Source organism: Tachyglossus aculeatus, chromosome 1 (assembly GCF_015852505.1).
Source record: "Tachyglossus aculeatus isolate mTacAcu1 chromosome 1, mTacAcu1.pri, whole genome shotgun sequence".
NCBI classification, from domain to species: domain Eukaryota; kingdom Metazoa; phylum Chordata; class Mammalia; order Monotremata; family Tachyglossidae; genus Tachyglossus; species Tachyglossus aculeatus.
Window position 1 is genome coordinate 72,711,582 of NC_052066.1, and position 21,138 is coordinate 72,732,719.

Here is a 21,138-nt window from a genome sequence, read left to right on the forward strand (position 1 = left end):
AACAACTGGCTCGCAGTCTAGATTTTACAAGTCATACAGATTTTACATGTTATAGTAGTAGAAGTAGTAATAGTGTTAAATGCTTTCTGTGTGCAAAATACCATACTAAGCACTGAGAATAAATCCATGGGTGAGGTACAGACATGGCTCCTAGCCCCCAAAGGGACTCACAGTCTAAGAGTAATGCCAGTCGGGAGTTGGCACCACACTCGAAAGGGAAGGCCAGTAAAAAGACAAAGAGGATGGTAAGTTCATTGTTGGCAGTCCCTGGCATCTACCACCTCCATTGAACTGTACTTTCCCAAGGGCTTAATACTGTTTATTGCATACAGTAAAGTGCTCAATAAATTCCACTGATTAATAAACACAAAAGGAGCAGCAGGATTTAGTCTCCCCGCGGCTCAGACCAACAGTCACAGAAGTCACAGCCATGGCCACAGCGATCGCTTTCTCATCCTTCTTTTGGAAAAAAACTGGCTGTCATTTCAGCGGTGTACTAACCTCCCACTGACTTGACTGGAACGTCAAAACGAGCATCCGCATGGGAATGAACGGTTATGGGGAAGAAGGAAGACCACAGATCCTTTCTGAGCTAGTTGGTTCTGGAGTATCATTTCTTTTGCTTCGATTAGCCTGGCCTAATGACCTAAGATGGGGATTCAGACAATCTCTTTCACTTCTGCCACTGAGCTCAAGTTGAATCATTCAGGAAATGGTGTTTGTCTTTATTCACTTGGAGAAAATTGACAAGTGGTCTTCTGCCAATTGTCATGGCTGATGAATAATTTGGAGGTAATGGTAGTTAGGGAGTAAAAAGAAACTGGCTGATGATAGGGGGCAACAATTTTACCCATTTGTACACTCTTTACTGTTTACCTAAATAGTGTGAGAAGCCTGTGATGCCCCCCAGAAGTCAGTCAATCATGCAGACTGAGCCCCCTCCTTCCTCTCCCCCTACTCCCTCTCTCCATCCCCCCCGCCTTACCTCCTTCCCCTCCCCACAGCACCTGCATATATGTATATATGTTTGTAATTATTTATTACTCTATTTATTTTACTTGTACATATTTATTCTATTTATTTTATTTGGTTTATATGTTTTGTTTTGTTGTCTGTCACCCCCTTCTAGACTGTGAGCCCGCCGTTGAGTAGGGACCGTCTCTATATGTTGCCAACTTGTACTTCCCAAGCGCTTAGTACAGTGCTCTGCACACAGTAAGTGCTCAATAAATACGATTGAATGAATGAATGAATTTATTGAGTTCTTTCTGTGTGCAGAGCACTGAACTAAGCACTTGGGAGAGTACACTATCACAGACACATTCGCTGCCCACAACGAGTTTACAGTCCTGAGAGGGGGACAGACAATATAAGTAAATAAATTACAGATCTGCACATAAGTGCTTCGGGATTGGAAGGGAGGATGATCAAAGGGAGAAGTCAGGGCAATGCAGAAGGGAGTGGGAGGAGAGGAAAGGAGGAGATGTGCCTTCAGTAAGGCTTTGAAGGGAGGGAGAGTCATTGTCTGAGGTAGGGCATTGCAGGCCTAAAGCAGGACGTGGGCGAGAGGTCGGTGGTGAGATAGATGAGATCGAAGTACCAAGAGATGGTTAGCGTTAGAGGTGCGAAGTGGGAGGGTTGGGTTGTAGTAGGAGAATAGCGAGGTGGGATAGGAAAGGGACAAGGTTATTGAGTGCTTTAAAGCCAGTGATGATTTTCTGACTGCAGCGGAGGTGCGTGGGCAACTACTGGAGGTTCTTGAGGAGAGGGGAAACAGCCTGAGGCAGCCCCATATGGTGGATAAAGTGTGCAACATGGCCCCATGGACCTGGTAGAGGACCTGCGTCCTAATCCTGGCCCTGCCAAATGCTTGCTTTCTGACCCTGGGCAAGTCACTTAACTTCTCTGTGCCTCAGTTTCCTCAACTGTAAAATGGGCAGTCAATACCTCTTCTCTCTCCTCTTGAGACTTAAAGGCCCAGGTGGGACAGAGACTATGTCCAGCCTGCTTAACTCATATCTACCCCAGTGCTTAGGACAGTATTTGACACTTAGGAAGCGTGTAACAAGTATAATAACAGTAGAGTGCTGGGCTGAGAAGCGGGATTCCTGGTTTCTGTGGTTTTTCTTCTCAGTTGTGCTCCTGACTTTGACTTGGCTTTAGGTCAGTCGGTTGCCATACTTCAATTTCCCTATTTTTAAAATGGGAAATGCCTTCCTTCACTTTATCTCTCCCAGGATACTTGGGGAATTCATGAAGAATGTCTGCTTAATGATGCGGCAAAGAATCAGGCCGCTTCTGCCATTGCTCCTTTCCGCTTTGTGGTGGGAATTCATGCCTCTCTCCTTCTCTCCCCAGTGTGCAAGTTTAAAGCTCATAAGCGCTGTGCTGTTCGGGCAACCAATAACTGCAAGTGGACCACACTGGCCTCTATTGGGAAGGATATCATTGAGGATGAAGATGGGGTATGGAGCCAGCCCTCTCCTCTGACACCCCTAATTGCAGCAGCTGACGTGGCCTGGTCCAGTTTGCAATCTCCCTTCGCCCTACTTCTCTTTCCCTACAGCTTTTGGGGGCAGGATCTCAAAAATGGTTGAATTTTCACTTCTTGTTCCTCCCTACACCCTTTCCTCATTTATCTTCCTGGCAAATCTCACAGCTTATGGGAAATGATAGGAGGAAGGTCCTAAATGCCATCAGGAACAAGGTTTTCTCTAATTCCTTGTACACCCAGTTCTCCCGTTGAGTTCTCGCAGAACCATGCATGAAGGAAAACTCGTGCTTCAGCATAGATGCGCACCACAGTTTCTTCTGACAGTGTACCATTCTATAGCGAGCTAGACACAGGAGTTCTCTAAATTTGCCATTGCGGTGTAGGCCACTATGCAAAATGAAAATGCACATTCCAGCAGAACTAATTGAACATCAGAACTCTCCCACGACTCCTCAGCATCACAACTGCTCACACTTTTGGGGAGAGTTTTGTAAAAGCTCTGGCCATGCAGAATAGGATTCTGAAGTTAGGTTTCCTGCCCAGCTCAGTTAGGAGAGAAGTTTACTAGTGGGTTGATGTATTTGACCTCACCAACCCGTGCAATACACACAACTGGGAGGTGTCCACTACTGCTGTTTCTGTTTGATTTGCAGATCTCCATGCCCCACCAGTGGCTGGAAGGAAACCTCCCCGTGAGTGCTAAGTGCACGGTGTGCGATAAGACGTGCGGGAGTGTGCTGCGCTTGCAGGACTGGCGCTGCCTCTGGTGCAAAGCCATGGTGAGTCCGATAATAATAATAGTAATAATAATAATAATAATAATGGCATTTATTAAGCGCTATGTGCAAAGCACTGTTCTAAGCGCTGGGGAGGTTACAAGGTGATCAGGTCGTCCCACGGGGGGGCTCACAGTCTTCGTCCCCATTTTACAGATGAGGGAACTGAGGCCCGGAGAAGTGAAGTGACTTGCCCAAAGTCACACAGCTGACAATTGGCGGAGCTGGGATTTGAACCCATGACCTCTGACTCCATAGCCCGGGCTCTTTCCACTGAGCCACGCTGCTTCTCAAAGTAATGAAAGTAATGAGACGAGGGTGGCGGCAGCATTTACGTGGCTCGTTCCGGCTGCTTTCCTTCCCCCTAGATCCGGGCCTGAGTTGAATGTTTCAGCTCAGCCCAAACTCAGTCGAGCCACCGTAGCGTCCGGGTGACCCTAGTACAAACGGGACTGGAAATAGGCGTTTGGCCGGACTTTTAAGGTTCACTGTTACCAACGTGCAGTGTTGTCACACGCTTAGGGCTGAAGTCCTAACAGTTTGGCGGAGCATTTGCGTAAAAACATTGTCACATAATCACTCATGTCCTGACTGCAGTGCCCTGCCTCGGATACGCCCCTCCGAAAGGGAGGGACCTGGGGAAATGTCTGAGCCTCAGTGCTCCAGTTCTGGGACTACACATTCATTCAGTCATATTTATTGAGCGCTTACTGTGTGCAGAGCGCTGTATGAAGTGCTTGACTCACTTGTCTCTCCTCCCGTATCTGTCGCCAATCCCCCCAGTCCCTTAATATTTTTAGATTGTGAGTCCCCTCGCTCCCTGAAGAACAGGGACCGTGTCTAATAACCACCTTTGTGTTCTTTCCCAGCACTTAGTACAGTGCTCTGCACACCGTAAACACTTAATAAATACTATTACTACCACCATCACCACTATTTTCTGCTCCTCTTTAAAGTAGATTCTTGGGTGACCACTACCAGTCATGAATGTTCACATAATATCTTTGACCCTCTTGATTTGCAGTTGCCTGCCCCCTGCTATTTGGTTTTTGCTAACCCCTAGTTTCTTTACCTCTCAGTGGCCGTGATTTGCAATAAGCTTATGCCTCCTAAAGTAAATTTCTTTCTCCATTTTATTCACGTTCTTATTCCATTTTGTTTGCCTCTTTTTAATGCAGTGGTTTCTGTCTTTTGAACACATAATGGTGTCTCTGTGAGTAACCTGCAGTTGAATCAGAGTGCAATTTTCAATCACCCCTCTAAGAATGTTATTCAGATTTGAGGATTAATTGGCAGCAGCTATGTAAAACCCAAAGACATGAGAATAGCAGATCCCCCCCCGAAGGAAATGGAAAATATAGAGAGGCTTTTCCAAGCAGTCTTTGCCTTTGAACCTTATTTACAGTGATCCAGAAAGACGCGCAGAAGGTAGGAGCAGAACCTCAAGTTTTTTCATTTTAGATTAGTCCTCTCGCCCAGGATAAACACTAGAGCACGTAGATACCAGTATGTTTTGCCAATAAGGAAACAGGCAAGCTCATTGTGGACAGGACACTAGTCTACCAACTCTGTTATAGTGTAGTCTTCCAAGCGCTCAGCACAGTGCTGTGCCCTCAGTAAGAGCTCAGTAAATATGACTAATTGATTGGTAAGTGAAGTAAGTCCTGACTCAAACTCTACTGCAGAGGCGGGTTGGAGAAACATAGCCTGGCAAGCACTTCAAAGCGGGCTGGCCAAGATAATTGGAGTGCAGCCTGGGTTTCAAAGATTTCTCCCAGCACCCTTGAGGGATCGAGAAAGGCACTCAGTTGTGCGAAGCCATGGGCAATTTTCCTTTGCTGCCCCGTGGGCCAGTTGAAACGACTGCTGATGCCTTCCAGCAGTCTCCTACATTGTGCTAACCAGAAGGGATCCTAATTCTCCAGGAATGCGGACTTAGGGAATTCTGAGGCCGAAAGAATGATTTGTTATTTATATACCGTCAAAGTTTGCCCAGAGTAAAGAAGCCCAAGGGTGCAGGCTTCCCATGAGCCGTAGAGTTACAGGTATTATCTGTATTTGTTGCTGAATTGTACTTTCCAAGTGCTTAGTACAGTGCTCTGCACACACTAAGCACTCAATAAATACGATTGAATGAATGAATGACTAATTTCCTTTTCTTTTGACCTTCCCCATGGTACTGGGCTCTCTCCACAGACTCAGACATAGACTTAGATTTAGACATAGCCAGAAACTTAGACTTAGACACTTATATATATTTCTTTCAACCCTGCCTCCGTGGTATGGTGGCCTTTAATGTGAATCAGCCAAGTTAGAAAACAGAAATGACGCTGCCCCATAACTGTAACTCCAAGGGGTCCCAGGATGGTAGTGATCCAAATGAGCCACGTTTAAGAAAGCCTTCGGCCTTTTCGGCCGCTCAAGAAGAAAGAGGATTTCTGGAACACATGCAGATTGTCACTGATGACATTTGGGTTGTTCTTTCAGGTACACACATCATGTAAAGAACTGTTACTGACCAAGTGCCCCCTCGGCCTCTGTAAAGTATCAGTCATTCCTCCCACGGCCCTTAACAGCATTGATTCAGATGGTAGGTATCAACCAATGCCTTCCCCCCTCACCGTCGGATATTCCTTTTCTCTGATGTTTCTCTCCAGCCGAGTGTACTTTCTGCTGGAGCCCCCTTACTATGCCCAACATAGCCCATTTTAATGGAGGTGTTTGAGGTAAGGGGAGGTGATTATAATCCCAAAACAAAAATAGTGGCAAGTAAGCTTGATATTTGGGGAAAGGTACAGAAGAGGAGGTGAAAAATTTAATCCTTGAAATTGGGGGATTAATTTGACAGTGTGTTCCATTTTTTTTTATGGTATTTGTTAAGCGCTTACTATGTGCCAGGCACTGCAGTAAGCACTGGGATAGATACAATTTACTATTCTATTTATTTTATTTTGTTAGTATGTTTTGTTTTGTTGTCTGTCTGCCCCTTCTAGACTGTGAGCCCACTGTTGGGTAGGGACCGTCTCTATATGTTGCCAACTTGTACTTCCCAAGTGGTTAATACAGTGCTCTGCAATCAATCAATCAATCAATCAATCGTATTTATTGAGCGCTTCCTTTGTGCAGAGCACTGTACTAAGCGCTTGGGAAGTACAAGTTGGCAACATATAGAGACTCTGCACACTTACACTCTTATTCTGCACACAGTAAGCGCTCAATAAATACGATTGAATGAATGAATGAATACAGGGTAATCAGATTGGTCGCAGTCCATGTCCCACATGGGATGCACAATTTTAATCCCCGTATTATAGATGAGGTAACTGAGGCCCAGAAAAGTGACTTGCCCAAGGTCACATAGCAGGCAAGTGGCAAAGTCAGGATTAGAACCCAAGTCCTTTGGCTCCCAGGCCCACTAGGCCATGCTGTTTCTCCATTTGTTATGTTGGGCTCTCAGAGATTGGATAACATTAGTTTTCAACCAGAAGTACTTATCAGAATACGGACTGGGCATAGTCACTTTGGCATCATTGACTTTGTATTGAGCTCTCCATGGAGGGAAGAATATTAGAGAACTTAGCAACAGGTGGAACAGCAGCTGGTGAGAAGTGAAACTGCTCCACTGCTACCCACCACCTAAAGCTTGCGTGTTTCCTGGGAACACAGCAAAATGTCCCTGCCGTGATCAGAATCATCCAGAGTCTTTCCAGAGGAGATTTAGAAGTCGGGGAGACAAAGCTATCAGTCAAGGCAGTGTGGAAGACAGTCTTCAAAATGAGAAAACTTTCTAAAAGAAATCCTTTGGCTCACCTCTCCTCCATGTGGGGGAAAATTCTACCTCAGACTTTGTCTCCGTGCACACTAATGTGTTTGTGAACTTCTAGTGAGAGGTTTGTGTATGAGTTAGTTTATTTTCACAACAGTGCAGTGGTGACATATGTGCCTGGATCGTGTTCTGTGGTTTCTGTGTAAGCTCCCTTTGAACTGTGTGGGGTTGGGGATTTGGGAGGTTTCAGGTGTGTTGGGTTTTTTTTATATTCACTCCTTTTTCCTTCTTGTCATATTTCCGTTCCTTCTTCAAACACAGGGTTCTGGAAGGCCACCTGCCCCCCTTCGTGTACAAGCCCTTTACTGGTCTTTGTCAATTCAAAAAGTGGAGACAACCAGGGTGTGAAGTTCCTGCGTCGATTCAAACAGCTGCTAAACCCTGCCCAAGTCTTTGACCTCATGAATGGAGGACCCCACCTTGGGTAAGAGGCCGTTATCAAGGGGAACGTTCCCCAGCTGGAGGTCAGAAAAAGCAGTTACAGAATAGGGAAGGCTGGAGGAACCCGTGGCATTTTCCTCCCAGGCTAAATGGATGGTTCCCATGCTACAAATGATGCCAGTCACTGGGTGTGGAGGCAGAGAATTGTGTTTTTGTTGGGTTTTTTTCCTCTGAGAATTGCAAATATGAAAATAATCTGAAATATCTGAGAACTGTGGACCCATAAAGAATACTGCTTTCCTAGATCTTGTATGACTTTTTTGGTATTTACCAGTAGGTGATTCAATCTGGTATACTATCAAGTTCTTTGTTTTTAATTTTATCTTGAAGAAACTAGAAAGGTTGTTTCCTGGAACAGATGAATGGTCCTTCCAGGCCAGAACTCTGACAGTAATAACAGGTTACTTGGAGCAATCTAGATACGCATTCCTAACTTTTAGGAGCATAACATCTGAAGTCCCTAACTTAGATGAGAAGGCAGCATGACCTAGTGGCTAGAACACAGGCCTGGGACTGAGAAGGACATGGCTTCTAATCCCAGCTTTGCCACTTGTCTGCTGTGTGACCTTGGACAAGTCCCTTCACTTCTCTGGGCCTCTGTTACTTCATCAAGAAGGATTGGGACAGAGTTGGATGCACTTGGTTATGAGGAGGTCATTGGAGACTTTGAAGATGGAGAGATGAGGGTGCAAATCTGAATGTAGTGGACCAAAACGAGATTTGGAAGAGAGGAGGTGAGGGAAGCAAGTGCTTCAGATCCATTCATGGGGTTGGGCAGGAATGGGAGGAGGGATTCGGGGTAGGCTGGGGGATGCAAAGAGAGATTTTTTTAGGATGGAGGAGATTTGAACATATTTGAAGGCAGAAGGAAGGGAGCTTCCAAAAATAAGAGTTTGAAGGCAGGAATAAGGAAGGAGAGGAGAGCAGGAGCAGGGGTTTTTAAGAGATGAGAGGGAGTGAAGTCACAAGCATAGGTAGATGGCATAGATTTAAAGAGCGAGTGCGAGGTCTACTCCCGAGACAATCGAGGAAGCACAGAAAGTGCCTCATTCTCCATATTCTCAGATTCTAAGTTTATCTCTTTGAATAATAAAATTGTCGTGCTGCCCTTACTATGGACTGACCATCAGTTTCAAGTGAGTAAATATGAAAATATCTCTTCTCAGTAACTATTTTAGCTGTATTTTTTCATTTCAGTCAGAACCTATTGTTTACTCAAACGTCCTCCTAGCTTACCTCTCTATTCACCAGGGAATAGAACCGTGTAATCCAGAAGAAAGGAAGGTAATTATTTTAGCCTCTCTGACAATTCATCCTTCTCAAGGTCATTTTTTCTTCTACAGCTTGCGTCTATTTCAGAAATTTGATACATTCCGGATTCTGGTTTGTGGAGGGGATGGCAGTGTCGGATGGGTCCTCTCTGAAATTGATAGCCTCAACCTTCATAAACAGGTAACTTGTGCACAGGAGTTCCGGGAGCTGGAAATTCTCAAAGCCACAAGTGGGAGAGATGCTAAAGATCGGTCAAAAACTGAAGCATCAGAATGTGCTCTTAACCTGATGTTCCTTCCCATTTCCCATGCGGGGATTATCCAGTCAGATGATAATGTAGGTAGGGATTGGGGAGCGAGGGGGGAAGGTGGTGGGGAGTTGGGCAAAGGCAGAGTCGCGGGGGGAGCACTGGATATTGAAATAGATGAAAAGTAGGAAAGAAGTTGGAAAGAGCAGTCTGTAGCTTGGGGATGTTGGTAAAGGCTCCTACACACTGACCGTAGGGAAGGACGGAAGGACACCCCACAGGAAAAAATGGAAGGCTAAAGTGACGTTTTGTCCCAAGCCTGGGGGTCAGAAGGATCCCGGCTCTGCCACTTGTCTACTGCGTGACTTTGGGCAAGTCTCTTCACTTCTTTGGGCCTCAGTTACCTCATCCGTAAAATGAGGATTAAGACGGAGAGCCCCATGCGCGACAGGGACTATGTCCAACCTGACAAGCTTATACCTTCCCCAGCACTTAGTACAGTGCCTATTATGTAGTAAGCGTTTAACATATACCGTAAAAAAAAACCCTAAAGGTTTCTGTGGAGAAACAGATGGTTAACTAATGCACTGGAAAAGCAGCCTGACATAGTGGATAGTTAGGCAGTCGTATTTATTGAGTGCTTACTGTGTGCAGAGCATTTGGGAGAGTACAGTGTAGCAATAAACAGACATATTCCCCGTCCACAACAAGCTTAGTACAGTGCTCTGCACACAGTAAGCGCTCAATAAATATGATTGAATGAAAGAAGCTTACAGTCTAGATGGGGAGACAGACGTTAGATATGTATATAGAGCACGGATCTGCGGGGTCAGAAGGACCTAGGTTCTAATCCCAGCACCATCACTTGTCTGCTTTGTGACCTTGGGCAAATCACTTCACTTCTCTATGCCTCAGTGACCTCATCTGTAAATGGGGATTAAGACTGTGAGCCCCATGTGGGACAGGGACTGTGTCCAACCTGATTTGCTTGTATCTACCCCAGTGCCTGGCACATAATAATAATAATAATAGTAATAATAATGATGACATTTGTTAAGCGCTTACTATGTGCAAAGAACTTTTCTAAGCGCTGTGGTGATACAAGGTGATCAGGTTTTCCCACGTGGGGCTCATAGTCTTCATCCCCATTTTACTGTTGAGGGAACTGAGGCTCAGAGAAGTTAAGTGACTTACCCAAGGTCACACAGCAGACGTGCACCAGAGCCGGGATTAGAACCCATGACCTCTGGCTCCCAAGCCCATGCTCTTTCCACTGAGCCATGCTGCTTCTCTAAAATAGCACATAGTAAATCCTTAACAAATACTACAATTATTATTACTGTTATTATTATTATTATTATTACTCCTGCATCCTAAGGTGACTTTTTATGGGTGTATTGCTGAGCATTTCTCCTAAACATATTTCCACCTGACATCCTTGCATGAATTTCTGCAGGGACGGGTTGGGCCAAGCCATAGCCCATCTTGCTCATAGCCACCGTTCCAGGCCGTCATTCCCTTTGGCAAGTTTTTCGAGAAGAAGCCGTGGGTCATCGTCACTCCCTCACTCCCCCGCCACCATTTTTTTTTTCCATTTCTCCGACTCCTAGAACGGTGAAATGCTTCCTTGAAATGGATAACCTCTGTGTCTCAATAGAGCTGGCCCTGTAGATTCTTATTCGGTTGCTCAGGAAAGACGGCAGTACAGCCTGATGGTGAGATGGGAGTGTTGCACTTGGATACTCCAATTTTTTTATCCTTCTTTTAGATTCGGGCAAAATGTACTGCTGTTGGCAGACATAATTAATGGGTGCAGTCTGTTGTCGTGGAACAGATTATCTCTGGGAGATCTCTTTCAGCAGCAGGCCCTTCTGTGCCCTTGCCCATTTCTTAAGCCGTTACTGAGTGAAGCACAGATGTTGACTGTACTTAGGGTTGGGGGCATTTTTTTCCCGACGGATGAAAATTCATATGGAAGGTAGCCATTAAAGCAAGAAACGTAAAACAAAAGAAACAACTCCAAAAATCAAAGGAAAGTGGTCAGGCACAGGAAAAAAAAAGAAAATGTCTTGCTTCCACTGCCTCGCAGGTAGCGCTGTGGTTACAAGGGTTCTGAGTGAGAAAATGTCGATGATCTGATTATCCCATCACCACCGTTGCAAAAAACAGTTGTGGTCTCTAAGCGTTTACTTTGTGCCACGCACTGTACTAAGCACTGGAGTACAAGATAATCAGGTTAGAGCACAGTTCCTGTCCCACATTCATTCATTCATTCAATCATATTGATTGAGCGCTTACTGTGTGCAGAGCACTGTACTAAGCGCTTGGGAAGTACAAGTTGGCAACGTATAGAGACACTCCCTCTCACTGTCGAAGGGAGAGGGAGAACAGGTATCGAATCCCTTTTGGACAGATGAGGTACCTGAGGCATGGTTAAGTGACTTGCCCAAGGTCACACAAGCCAGTGACAGATGTGGGTTTAGAACCCAGATCCTCTGATTCCCCATCCCTTGCTCTTTCCACTAGGCCTCCTGCTTCCTTGCCAAACAGCTCAAATTAATATCCTGCTGGTAGTAGAGTGACCTCAGCTCCCCCTGACCCCCCATTGCCCCGACTTGCTCTCTTTGCTCTCCCCCCTCCCCACAGCACTTGTGTATATATGTAAAAATCTATAATTCTGTGTATTTATATTAAAGTCTATTTACTTGTTTTAATGTGTATACATATCTATAATTCTATTCATTTATATTGAGGCTATTGATGCCTGTTTACTTGTTTTGATGTCTGTCTCCCCCCTTCTAGACTGTGAGCCCGCTGTGGGCAAGGATTGTCTCTCTTTGTTGCTGAATTGTACTTTCCAAGTGCTTAGTACAGTGCTCTGCACACACTAAGCGCTCAACAAATATGAATGAATGAATGAACCTACCTCCCCTTTCTCTACCCTGCTGCCACCCAAACTAACCTGAAAAAGATAACAGTGCATTTGGCATCCCCTTGGCATCTGAGCAGCCCAATCCAGAGATACAGTGCTTATCTGGTATATAATAAGGTAGAAAATGTGTCCTGCTTTATTTTTGGCATTTGTACCATCCAGGCCCGTGGATGTTAGCAGTGCAGTCTTCAAAAATGAAATGCGGAAAGCGAATCAAAAGGACAGTGAAACTAATAGTTTATTTGTAGCCTTAGAACTGGAAGATACTGTTTTTATCATGCCTTAACCAAGCTCATTAATTATAATTCCCTCCTATATTCTAGATGTCAAAAAGCCTTATGTGGGTCCCTTCATATGGCCAAATGTTGGAAAAAAAGACTTTCCCTTGAGGTTTGGGCGTGAGTAATTTTATTTCTGGGAAATTGACATTTGTGGCTTTCTTATCGTCTTCGACAGTGTCAGTTGGGAGTGCTGCCTCTGGGTACCGGAAATGACCTAGCTCGCGTGTTAGGCTGGGGTTCAGCCTGTGATGATGATACTCAGCTTCCCCAGATCTTGGAAAAGCTGGAGAGAGCCAGCACCAAAATGCTCGATAGGTGAGTGGGGAAGATCCATAGAGTCCAAAGGCTGGGAGAGACCTTGAGAAGTTATAAAGTCCATCCCCCTGTCCTTAGACAGGACTGCACTTAAACGTCATCCTCGACTCCGCTCTCTCATTCACCCCTCACATCCAAGCCGTCACCAAAACCTGCCGGTCTCAGCTCCTCAGCATTGCCAAGATCCGCCCTTTCCTCTCCATCCAAACCGCTACCCTGCTCATTCAAGCTCTCATCCTATCCCGTCTGGACTACTGCATCAGACTTCTCTCTGATCTCCCATCCTCGTGTCTCTTCCCACTTCAATCCATACTTCATGCCGCTGCCCAGATTGTCTTTGTCCAGAAACGCTCTGGGCATGTTACTCCCCTCCTCAAAAATCTCCAGTGGCTACCAATCAATCTGCGCATCAGGCAGAAGCTCCTCAACCTCGGCTTCAAGGCTCTCCATCACCTTGCCCCCTCCTACCCCACCTCCCTTCTGTCCTTCTCCAGCCCAGCCCACACCCTCCGCTCCTCTGGCGCCTGTCCCGCCGTCGACCCCCGGCCCACGTCATCCCCCGGGCCTGGAATGCCCTCCCTCTGCCCATCCGCCAGGCTAGCTCTCTTCCTCCCTTCAAGGCCCTGCTGAGAGCTCACCTCCTCCAGGAGGCCTTCCCAGACTGAGCCCCTTCCTTCCTCTCCCCCTCGTCCCCCTCTCAACCCCCCCATTTTACCTCCTTCCCTTCCCCACAGCACCTGTATATATGTTTATATTTTTGTACATATTTATTACTCTATTTATTTATTTATTTATTTTGCTTGTACATATCTATTCTATTTATTTTATTTTGTTAGTATGTTTGGTTTTGTCTCCCCCTTTTAGACTGTGAGCCCACTGTTGGGTGGGGACTGTCTCTGTATGTTGCCAACTTGTACTTCCCAAGCGCTTAGTACAGTGCTGTGCTCACAGTAAGCACTCAATAAATACGAATGATTGATTGATTGATTGATTACTAGTATTAATGAGAATTGGCCTGCATTTAAACTCCCCCTGTCCTTAGACAGGACTGCACTTAAACATCTGTATTTTACTAGTATTAATGAGAATTGGCCTGCATTTAAACCCCTCCAGAGAAAGCTTTCTGAAGCAGTGGGGCTAGTAAAAAATAACACAGACCTGGGAATCAGAGGATCTAGGTTCTGATCCTGGCTCCGGCCCTTGTCTCTTGTATGACCTTGGGCAAGTCACTTCACTTCTTTGTGCCTCAATTACCTCATCTGTAAAATGGGGATTAAGATTGTGAGCGCCATGTGGGACATGGATTGTGTCCAACCTGATTAGCTTGTATCTACCCCACCACTTAGTACAGTGCCTGTCAGTAAGTCAGTCATTTGGATTTATTGAGCACTTACTAGGTGCAGAGCACTGTACTAATCGCTTGGGAGAGTACCGTATGACAACAAACAGACACATTCCCTGCCCACAGCGAGTGTACAGTGTAGAGGAGGAGATGGGCATTACTAGTAAGCGCTTAACAAATGCCATTAAATATATATGTATAATTAAGATATTTCACATATTAACAAATCTGACAGTCAGGAAATTCTTATATCTACCTTATTCTGTTCCCAGAAATATAAAAAGCAAGAAGTCACCACCATTCTCTATGTAATAATCCTTCATGTTGTTGTTCATCAATGTATTATGGTTATTTACTTATTATTTATTCATTGCTTACTGTGCAGAACACTGTACTAAGCTCTGGAGAGAGTACAGTAGAATTGGTAGATACAGTCTATGTCAGTTATTTATTGAGCTCTCACTGTGTGCAGAGCACTGTACTTAGCATTTGGGAGAATACAGTGTAATAATGTAGCAGACACATTCCCTGCCCACAGTGAGCCTAATAATACTAATACTGAAAAGACCATTATTAAAATAGGTCCGCAGCCGTTTCATCACCAAGAGAATTCTGGCTCAAGTCCAGTTGTCCCACTCTTGTACTGCAGTGTCCTCTGTTATAAAAGAGATTTGTAAATATGCTGGTTGCCGTAGGCATAGGTGCCACCTTTTCATTTTGTGTGCATGGGTGAAAAGAGGACAGGCCTTCTTTATGGCATTTGTTTAAGCGCTTACTATGTGTCAAACTCTGTTCTAAGCATTGGGGTAAGTACAAGTCCCACAGGGGGCTCACAGTCTAAGTAGGAGGGAGAACAGGCATTTAATCCCCGTTTTACAGATGAGGTAACTGAGGCACAGAGAAGTGAAGTGACTTGCTGAAGGTCACACAGCAGCCAAATGGCGGAGCTGGGATTAGAACCCAGGTCCTTCTGACTCCCAGGACCATGTTCTATCTACTAGGCTATGCTGCTTCTCGTTTTTTTTTGTGGGAAGGGAACAAGCTGGGTGGGTCTTGAGAGTGACAGGCAGCCTTTAAAGAGCTAATCGGTCAGAAAGAGCTTTTCATTCGGATCTTTTTAGCCCTGGTCAGAATCTCTGTGGTTTTGTCAGAGGCGTGGGATGAACAGGGCTGGGAAAGCAGCCTAAAACTGGCTAGAAATCCATGAGGGCAGTTGTCCCTTTCCCCTGCCTTCTCCCTGGGAGTTGACACCTATGCCTGTTAGAGTAATCTCTATTTCTCAGAAGGTGGGCAATTTATTGCTCCATCCTATATGGGAAGCTGCCAGTCCTGCAATAGAAAGATTTTTTTGCCTGATGCTCAGAGCAGTGACACATAGTTCTTGTTGGGAAACAAGCAAGTTGTCCCCAGTCTACTCTCAAATACGTGGACAAGTTTGCAGTTATCTAGAAGACACAAAGCTAAAAAGTTCAAAGGAGGTTTGAGTTACATTAGCAGTGAACTGTGCTAGGCTGCGAGCTGGAATTGTGTCTGCCAACACTGTTGAGAAACAGTGTGGCTCAGTGGAAAGAGCCTGGGCTTTGGAGTCAGAGGTCATGGGTTCAAATCCCAGCTACGCCACATGTCAGCTGTGTGTCTTTGGGCAAGTCATTTAACTTCTCTGCGCCTCAGTTACCTCATCTGTAAAATGGGGATTAAGACTGTGAGCCCCACTTGGGACAACCTGCTCACCTTGTAACCTCCCCAGCTCTTAGAACAGTGCTTTGCACATAGTAAGTGCTTAATAAATGCCATCATTGTTATTATTATTATGGGGATTAAGACTGTGAGCCCCTTGTGGGACAGCCTTATTACCTTGTATCCTCCCCAGCGCTTAGAACACTGCTTTGCACATAGTAAGCACTTAACAAATACAATCATTATTATTATTACTGTACTGTAGTCTCCCAAGCACTTAGTAGAATGCTCAAAAAATACCATTGATTATTAAACTTAATCAGAGGAAATCGTCCGTCTTCATAGTAGCAATTGCAATTTCTTTTTCCTCAGGTGGAGCATCATGGTATATGAAACCAAACTTCCTCGCCAAGCTTCTTCTTCCACGGTCACAGAAGACTTCAGTGAGGATTCTGAGGTTCGTAGCCTAAGCAGAACGTCTAGGGGTAATCGGGGAGTTTGTTAAAGACTGTGTCTTCCAACAAGGAGTGCCCATGGTAGGTGGCTCTTCCTTGAGAAGTTGAGGATCTGGAAAGAGGAGAGGAGATTTTGTAACGGGAATGGGGCTCCCAGGGAGAGAAGGAACTGCCAGCGTCAAGTAAGCAGCGAATAAGTAAGTAATGTTTAAAAGGCTACCAGAAGCTATAGAGACATTTTCTTCTTGACTCTTTTGCTAATAGCATATATAAAATCAATTTTTCCAAGCTCTCCATTAGCTGGTGGCTTATTAAGATTTGCAGACCTGTACAATAGCTTCAGAAATCATCATCATCATCAATCGTATTTATTGAGCGCTTACTATGTGCAGAGCACTGTACTAAGCGCTTGGGAAGTACAAATTGGCAACATATAGAGACAGTCCCTACCCAACAGTGGGCTCACAGTCTAAAAGGGGGAGACAGAGAACAAAACCAAACATACTAACAAAATAAAATAAATAGAATAGATATGTACAAATAAAATAAATAAATAAATAGAGTAAAAAAATATGTACAAACATATATACATATATACATATATATGTGTATATATATACATATATACATATATATACATATATATATACACATATATACATATATATACATATATACAGAAATCTTAACAGCTTGTGAGCCAACAGATCTGAATACAGATTTGGTTTCCTAGGTCAGCACCTCTCCAAAAGGAAATGTACAGGGGTAATGTCAATGACAGCACCAAACTTTGCATAGAAAAAACTAACTGGTAGACAGTGGTACTAGCCAGCTGGTTTTGGTTATTTCTAGGTACAGCAGATTCTCTTTTATGAAGATTCGGTTGCAGCTCATCTGTCCAAAATACTGACCTCTGATCAGCACTCTGTGGTTATCTCATCAGCCAAGTAAGTACACACAGTTGATCAGTGGAGGAGGTGGGGATTAAAAACAAGGACATAAGCGGGCTTTTCACTGCAAAACAATTTCCCTGGCCCCTATCGCAATATTGACTCCATGAGTCTTTTCGTCTCTGTTCTCTCCCAGGGTGCTTTGTGAGACCGTGAAGGATTTTGTGGCTCGAGTGGGGAAGGCCTATGAGAAAGCAACTGAGAGCTCAGAGGAGTCTGAGGTCATGGCTAGAAAGGTAAGTTGGTCAAAGCCCACGAAGCGCACCCAGTTCTCCTATAATGCAAGCGGCGCATCCTTGCCAAACCCCTCCCATTAAGGAAAAGACGTCCTGAAGCACTCATGCGTTCTGACCCTGCCCAGACGAAACAGCCCAGGCCAAAACAGCTCCACGATGTTCTCTAACAGGGTTCTAGGCAAAAGTGAAGTGTGAAAAGATAGATAAGTTATGACTGTTTTGCCGACTTGTACTTCCCAAGCACTTAGTACAGTGCTCTGCACACAGTAAGCGCTTAATAAATACAATTGAATGATTGAACTGGGTGTACGTGGTTTTGCCGATACAGAGACAATCAGTCAATCGGTGGTATTGAGCACTTACTGTCTGCAGGGCCCTGTACTGTGTGCTTGGGAGAGTAATAATAATAATAATAATGGCATTTACTAAGTGCTTACTATGTGCAAAACACTGTTCTAAGCACTGGGGAGGTTACAAGGCTGTCCCACGGGGGGCTCACAGTCTTAATCCCCATTTTACAGATGAGTAACTGCGGCATAGAGAAGTTAAGTGACTTGCCCAAAGTCACACAGCTGACAATTGGCAGAGCTGGATTTGAACCCATAATAATAGTAATAATAATAATAATGGCATTTGTTAAAGACTTACTATGTGCAAAGCACTGTTCTAAGCCCTGGGGAGGTTACAAGGTGATCAAGTTGTCCCACGGGGGGCTCACAGTCTTAATCCCCATTTTACAGATGAGTAACTGAGGCATAGAGAAGTTAAGTGACTTAGCCAAAGTCACACAGCTGACAATTGGCAGAGCTGGGATTTGAACCCATGACCTCTGACTCCAAAGCCCGTCCATTTTCCACTGAGCCACGCTACTTCTCGAGTATAATATAACAGAGTTGGTAGACATGTTTCCGGCCCACAGCAGGCTTATAGTTTTGAGTGCTCTAAAGACAACACATAAGACTGTTCATCATCATCATCAATTGTATTTATTGAGCGCTTACTGTGTGCAGAGCACTGTACTAAGCGCTTGGGAAGTACAAGTTGGCAACATATAGAGACAGTCCCTACCCAACAGTGGGCTCACAGTCTAAAAGGGGGAGACAGAGAACAAAACCAAACATACTAACAAAATAAAATAAATAAATAAAATAAACAGTTTGCTGCTGCCCAAGAAGGTAGCGGTTTTTGTTTTTACAGAAGGCATATTGTGATACCAGCCCTGTCTTTCACACCCCAGTGCTCTGTCCTGAAGGAGAAGCTGGACTCTCTGTTGAAGACACTAAATGATGAGTCTCAGGCCTCCTCTTCCCTACCAAATCCACCCCCGACGATTGCGGAAGAAATTGAAGATGGAGAGGGGTCTGGCAGTGTTTGTGATTCCACCAGTGACCGCTCAGTGGGATCTGCTTGCCCAGCGCGTCCTCAGATATTCCGACCTCGGGAACAGCTTATGCTAAGAGCCAACAGCCTGAAGAAAGCTATCCGTCAGATTATAGAGCATGCAGAAAAAGGTAATTAATGCGAGAACGTACCTTCCCTTAAGAAGTAAGCAACGGTAGATTATTTCAGGAGAAACTAGCGTTTCCTCCCGCAGTGATCGGCTTCGTATAGTGTTGGGAGTCAGCAGACCACTAGTCTGCTGTGGAGCCTTGAGCCTCAGTTTCCTCATCTTTAAAATGGGGAGAAGATTATTGACCCCCCTGTGGAAGAGGGACTGCGTCCACCAATTCCAGTCGTCTCTCTACTCCACCATTTGGTAGTAGTAATAGTATTTGTTAAGCGATTACTGAAGGCTGAGTGGTGTACTTAATACTGGGAGAGAATCCGCAGGTGGGAATTAGACACAGCCCCTGCCCCTCGGGGGGCTAACAATCTAAGAGTTTAACTGGGACTTAGTGTTGGAGACAGACATATTAGGAGTGATGACACATTAAAATACATCATAAAATAGGCTCAAAGTCTCAGCGGTGGTAGACGAGTCCAGGGAATGAAGCATGCTGGGAGCAGGGTTTGCTTAATAATGCTATAATCAATTACATTTTAAAATTAAAACCAAATTTAGCACTTGCCCAGCCCTAAATTCAAGAGCCTCTTTTAGCCCCTAACATCCATCCCAGGTGGTTGTCTTATCCTACCTAGTTCTTCTTGAAGGAAAATTCCCTTGGCTTTGGGGGCGGTGTTTTCCAGGTTTTACCGTAAAATCCAGGGAATTCTCTCTTACAGTGGATGCTGAGCTGTCTCTGGTTGATTTCATTTACATTTTACACTTGTTGGCCTTTTAGATTTTCTCTGAAGAGTCTATCACTTTTAAATTGTTGCTTTCAAAAAGAACAAGGGAAGGGAGAAAAGGAACAGAAAGTGGAGAAAATGAAATGAGAGAGTATCAGCAGATTCAAAGTAAATTCATTCATTCATTCAATTGTATTTATTGAGCGCTTACTGTGTGCAGAGCACAGTACTAAGCGCTTGGGAAGTACAAGTTGGCAACATATAAAGACGGTCCCTACCCAACAGCGGGCTCACAGTCTAGAAGTAAATGGCAGGTAGCACTTGATTAAAAAATCCACCTCATGAGTTATTTCAGTAAAGATTATCTGTTACTCTGTGACAGATAGGCTGGGTAGAATAATGTGGTTTTCCCCTGCCCCGCACTCACTTACTCAACACTTCCTTTCAAGTTCATCTTGGGGGCATCACAGAATATGTCTTGACATGGGGCTGGGCCAAATGGTGGGAAGCCTCTTACTCCAGCTGATCTGTGAGTATGCGTTATCAGGCCATGACCATTCCCCCCCTTAGCCTTCTCCTTCTGACTTCAGAACCTCTATTAATTAGTAACTGTTGAATAACTGATCCAATGAGAAAGGGCTGAGGGAGTTGGGAATTGTCTAAAGTAAAAATTCGTCCTTCATATACTTAAAGACTATTGTCACCTCCTTGTGCTTTAGATGATAATTCCCAACTCCCTTAGCCCTCTATCATTGGATCAACAGCATTTATTGACCATTCTCTATATTTGGAGTATTGAACAGGACCCAGTTGAAGAATATCTGTGTTGCCCATTCTCTTGCTTTCCTCCAATTTTTCCACACATCTCTTAAACTATAGTTGCCAGAATCAAACCCAGTACAGTTGGCAAAGTAATTCTGTTCTGGTCATCATCGTCCTTGCATATCGTTCTTCATTTAATACTTGCCACCTTTTTTTTTCAGTAGCCTTAGGGTGCTTGGTAATATTCAGCTTGTGATTCATTATGACCCTCAGGTGTGTGTGTGTGTTTTGGCTTTTTCTGCTTGGTCAGTCATTCTTCATTTTGTATCTATCCAGGTTGTTTTGTATCCCTTAGTGTACTTCCTTGTTATTTTTGGCAGACCATCTTTCTAATTGTTTGTGGTCACTTTGAGTTCTGTTTTTGCTTAGAGGGAGAGCAACCAAGTCCATCTTGGTGTCAACCACAGACGTAATGATCATGCTCTTAATCCACCCTCTAAGATTTTTGATAAACATTTTTTCACTGTTTCATTTCCCAGCTGTTGATGAGCAAAATGCCCAAACCCAAGAACAAGAAGGTTTCCTCCTGGGTCTCTCGGCTTCCGAGGAGGGAAAAGAACTGAAGAGTGAGGACAAAATTTCTCTGCCATCATCCCACGGTGGGAACTGTGGAGTTTCCAGAGGGAGGACTCACCGGAAAGGTACGAAGCCATTCTGCCTGGATTCCTGTCCTTTGGTCAAAATGTGGTATTTCATTTGCCTGTGGAAGTAATCAGCTGTTTCCATGCATTCTCGCTCAAGAATAAATGCCCCATTTGGTGACTATGCAAATCCCACCTCTATATTACCACTTCCTGCATCACTTGCAGTCGGTGTCTGCATGATATCCTTATTCAAGTCTGA

The 21,138-nt window shown here is 44.6% G+C and overlaps 1 protein-coding gene across 3 annotated transcripts in view; it reads left to right on the plus strand.

Annotated features, from left to right (window-relative positions):
- The window catches only part of DGKD (diacylglycerol kinase delta), a 170,653-nt gene that overhangs the window by 117,630 nt on the left and 31,885 nt on the right, over positions 1 to 21,138 (plus strand). For all 3 annotated transcript variants that reach the window (XM_038743263.1, XM_038743264.1, XM_038743262.1), the window contains exons 6-16: positions 2,359 to 2,465; positions 3,148 to 3,273; positions 5,758 to 5,860; positions 7,358 to 7,520; positions 8,881 to 8,989; positions 12,445 to 12,584; positions 15,976 to 16,060; positions 16,911 to 17,005; positions 17,145 to 17,244; positions 18,482 to 18,755; positions 20,775 to 20,936. In XM_038743263.1, the coding sequence (XP_038599191.1) occupies positions 2,359 to 2,465; positions 3,148 to 3,273; positions 5,758 to 5,860; positions 7,358 to 7,520; positions 8,881 to 8,989; positions 12,445 to 12,584; positions 15,976 to 16,060; positions 16,911 to 17,005; positions 17,145 to 17,244; positions 18,482 to 18,755; positions 20,775 to 20,936 (1,464 nt within the window). The remainder of the gene's footprint in view (positions 1 to 2,358; positions 2,466 to 3,147; positions 3,274 to 5,757; positions 5,861 to 7,357; positions 7,521 to 8,880; positions 8,990 to 12,444; positions 12,585 to 15,975; positions 16,061 to 16,910; positions 17,006 to 17,144; positions 17,245 to 18,481; positions 18,756 to 20,774; positions 20,937 to 21,138) is intronic.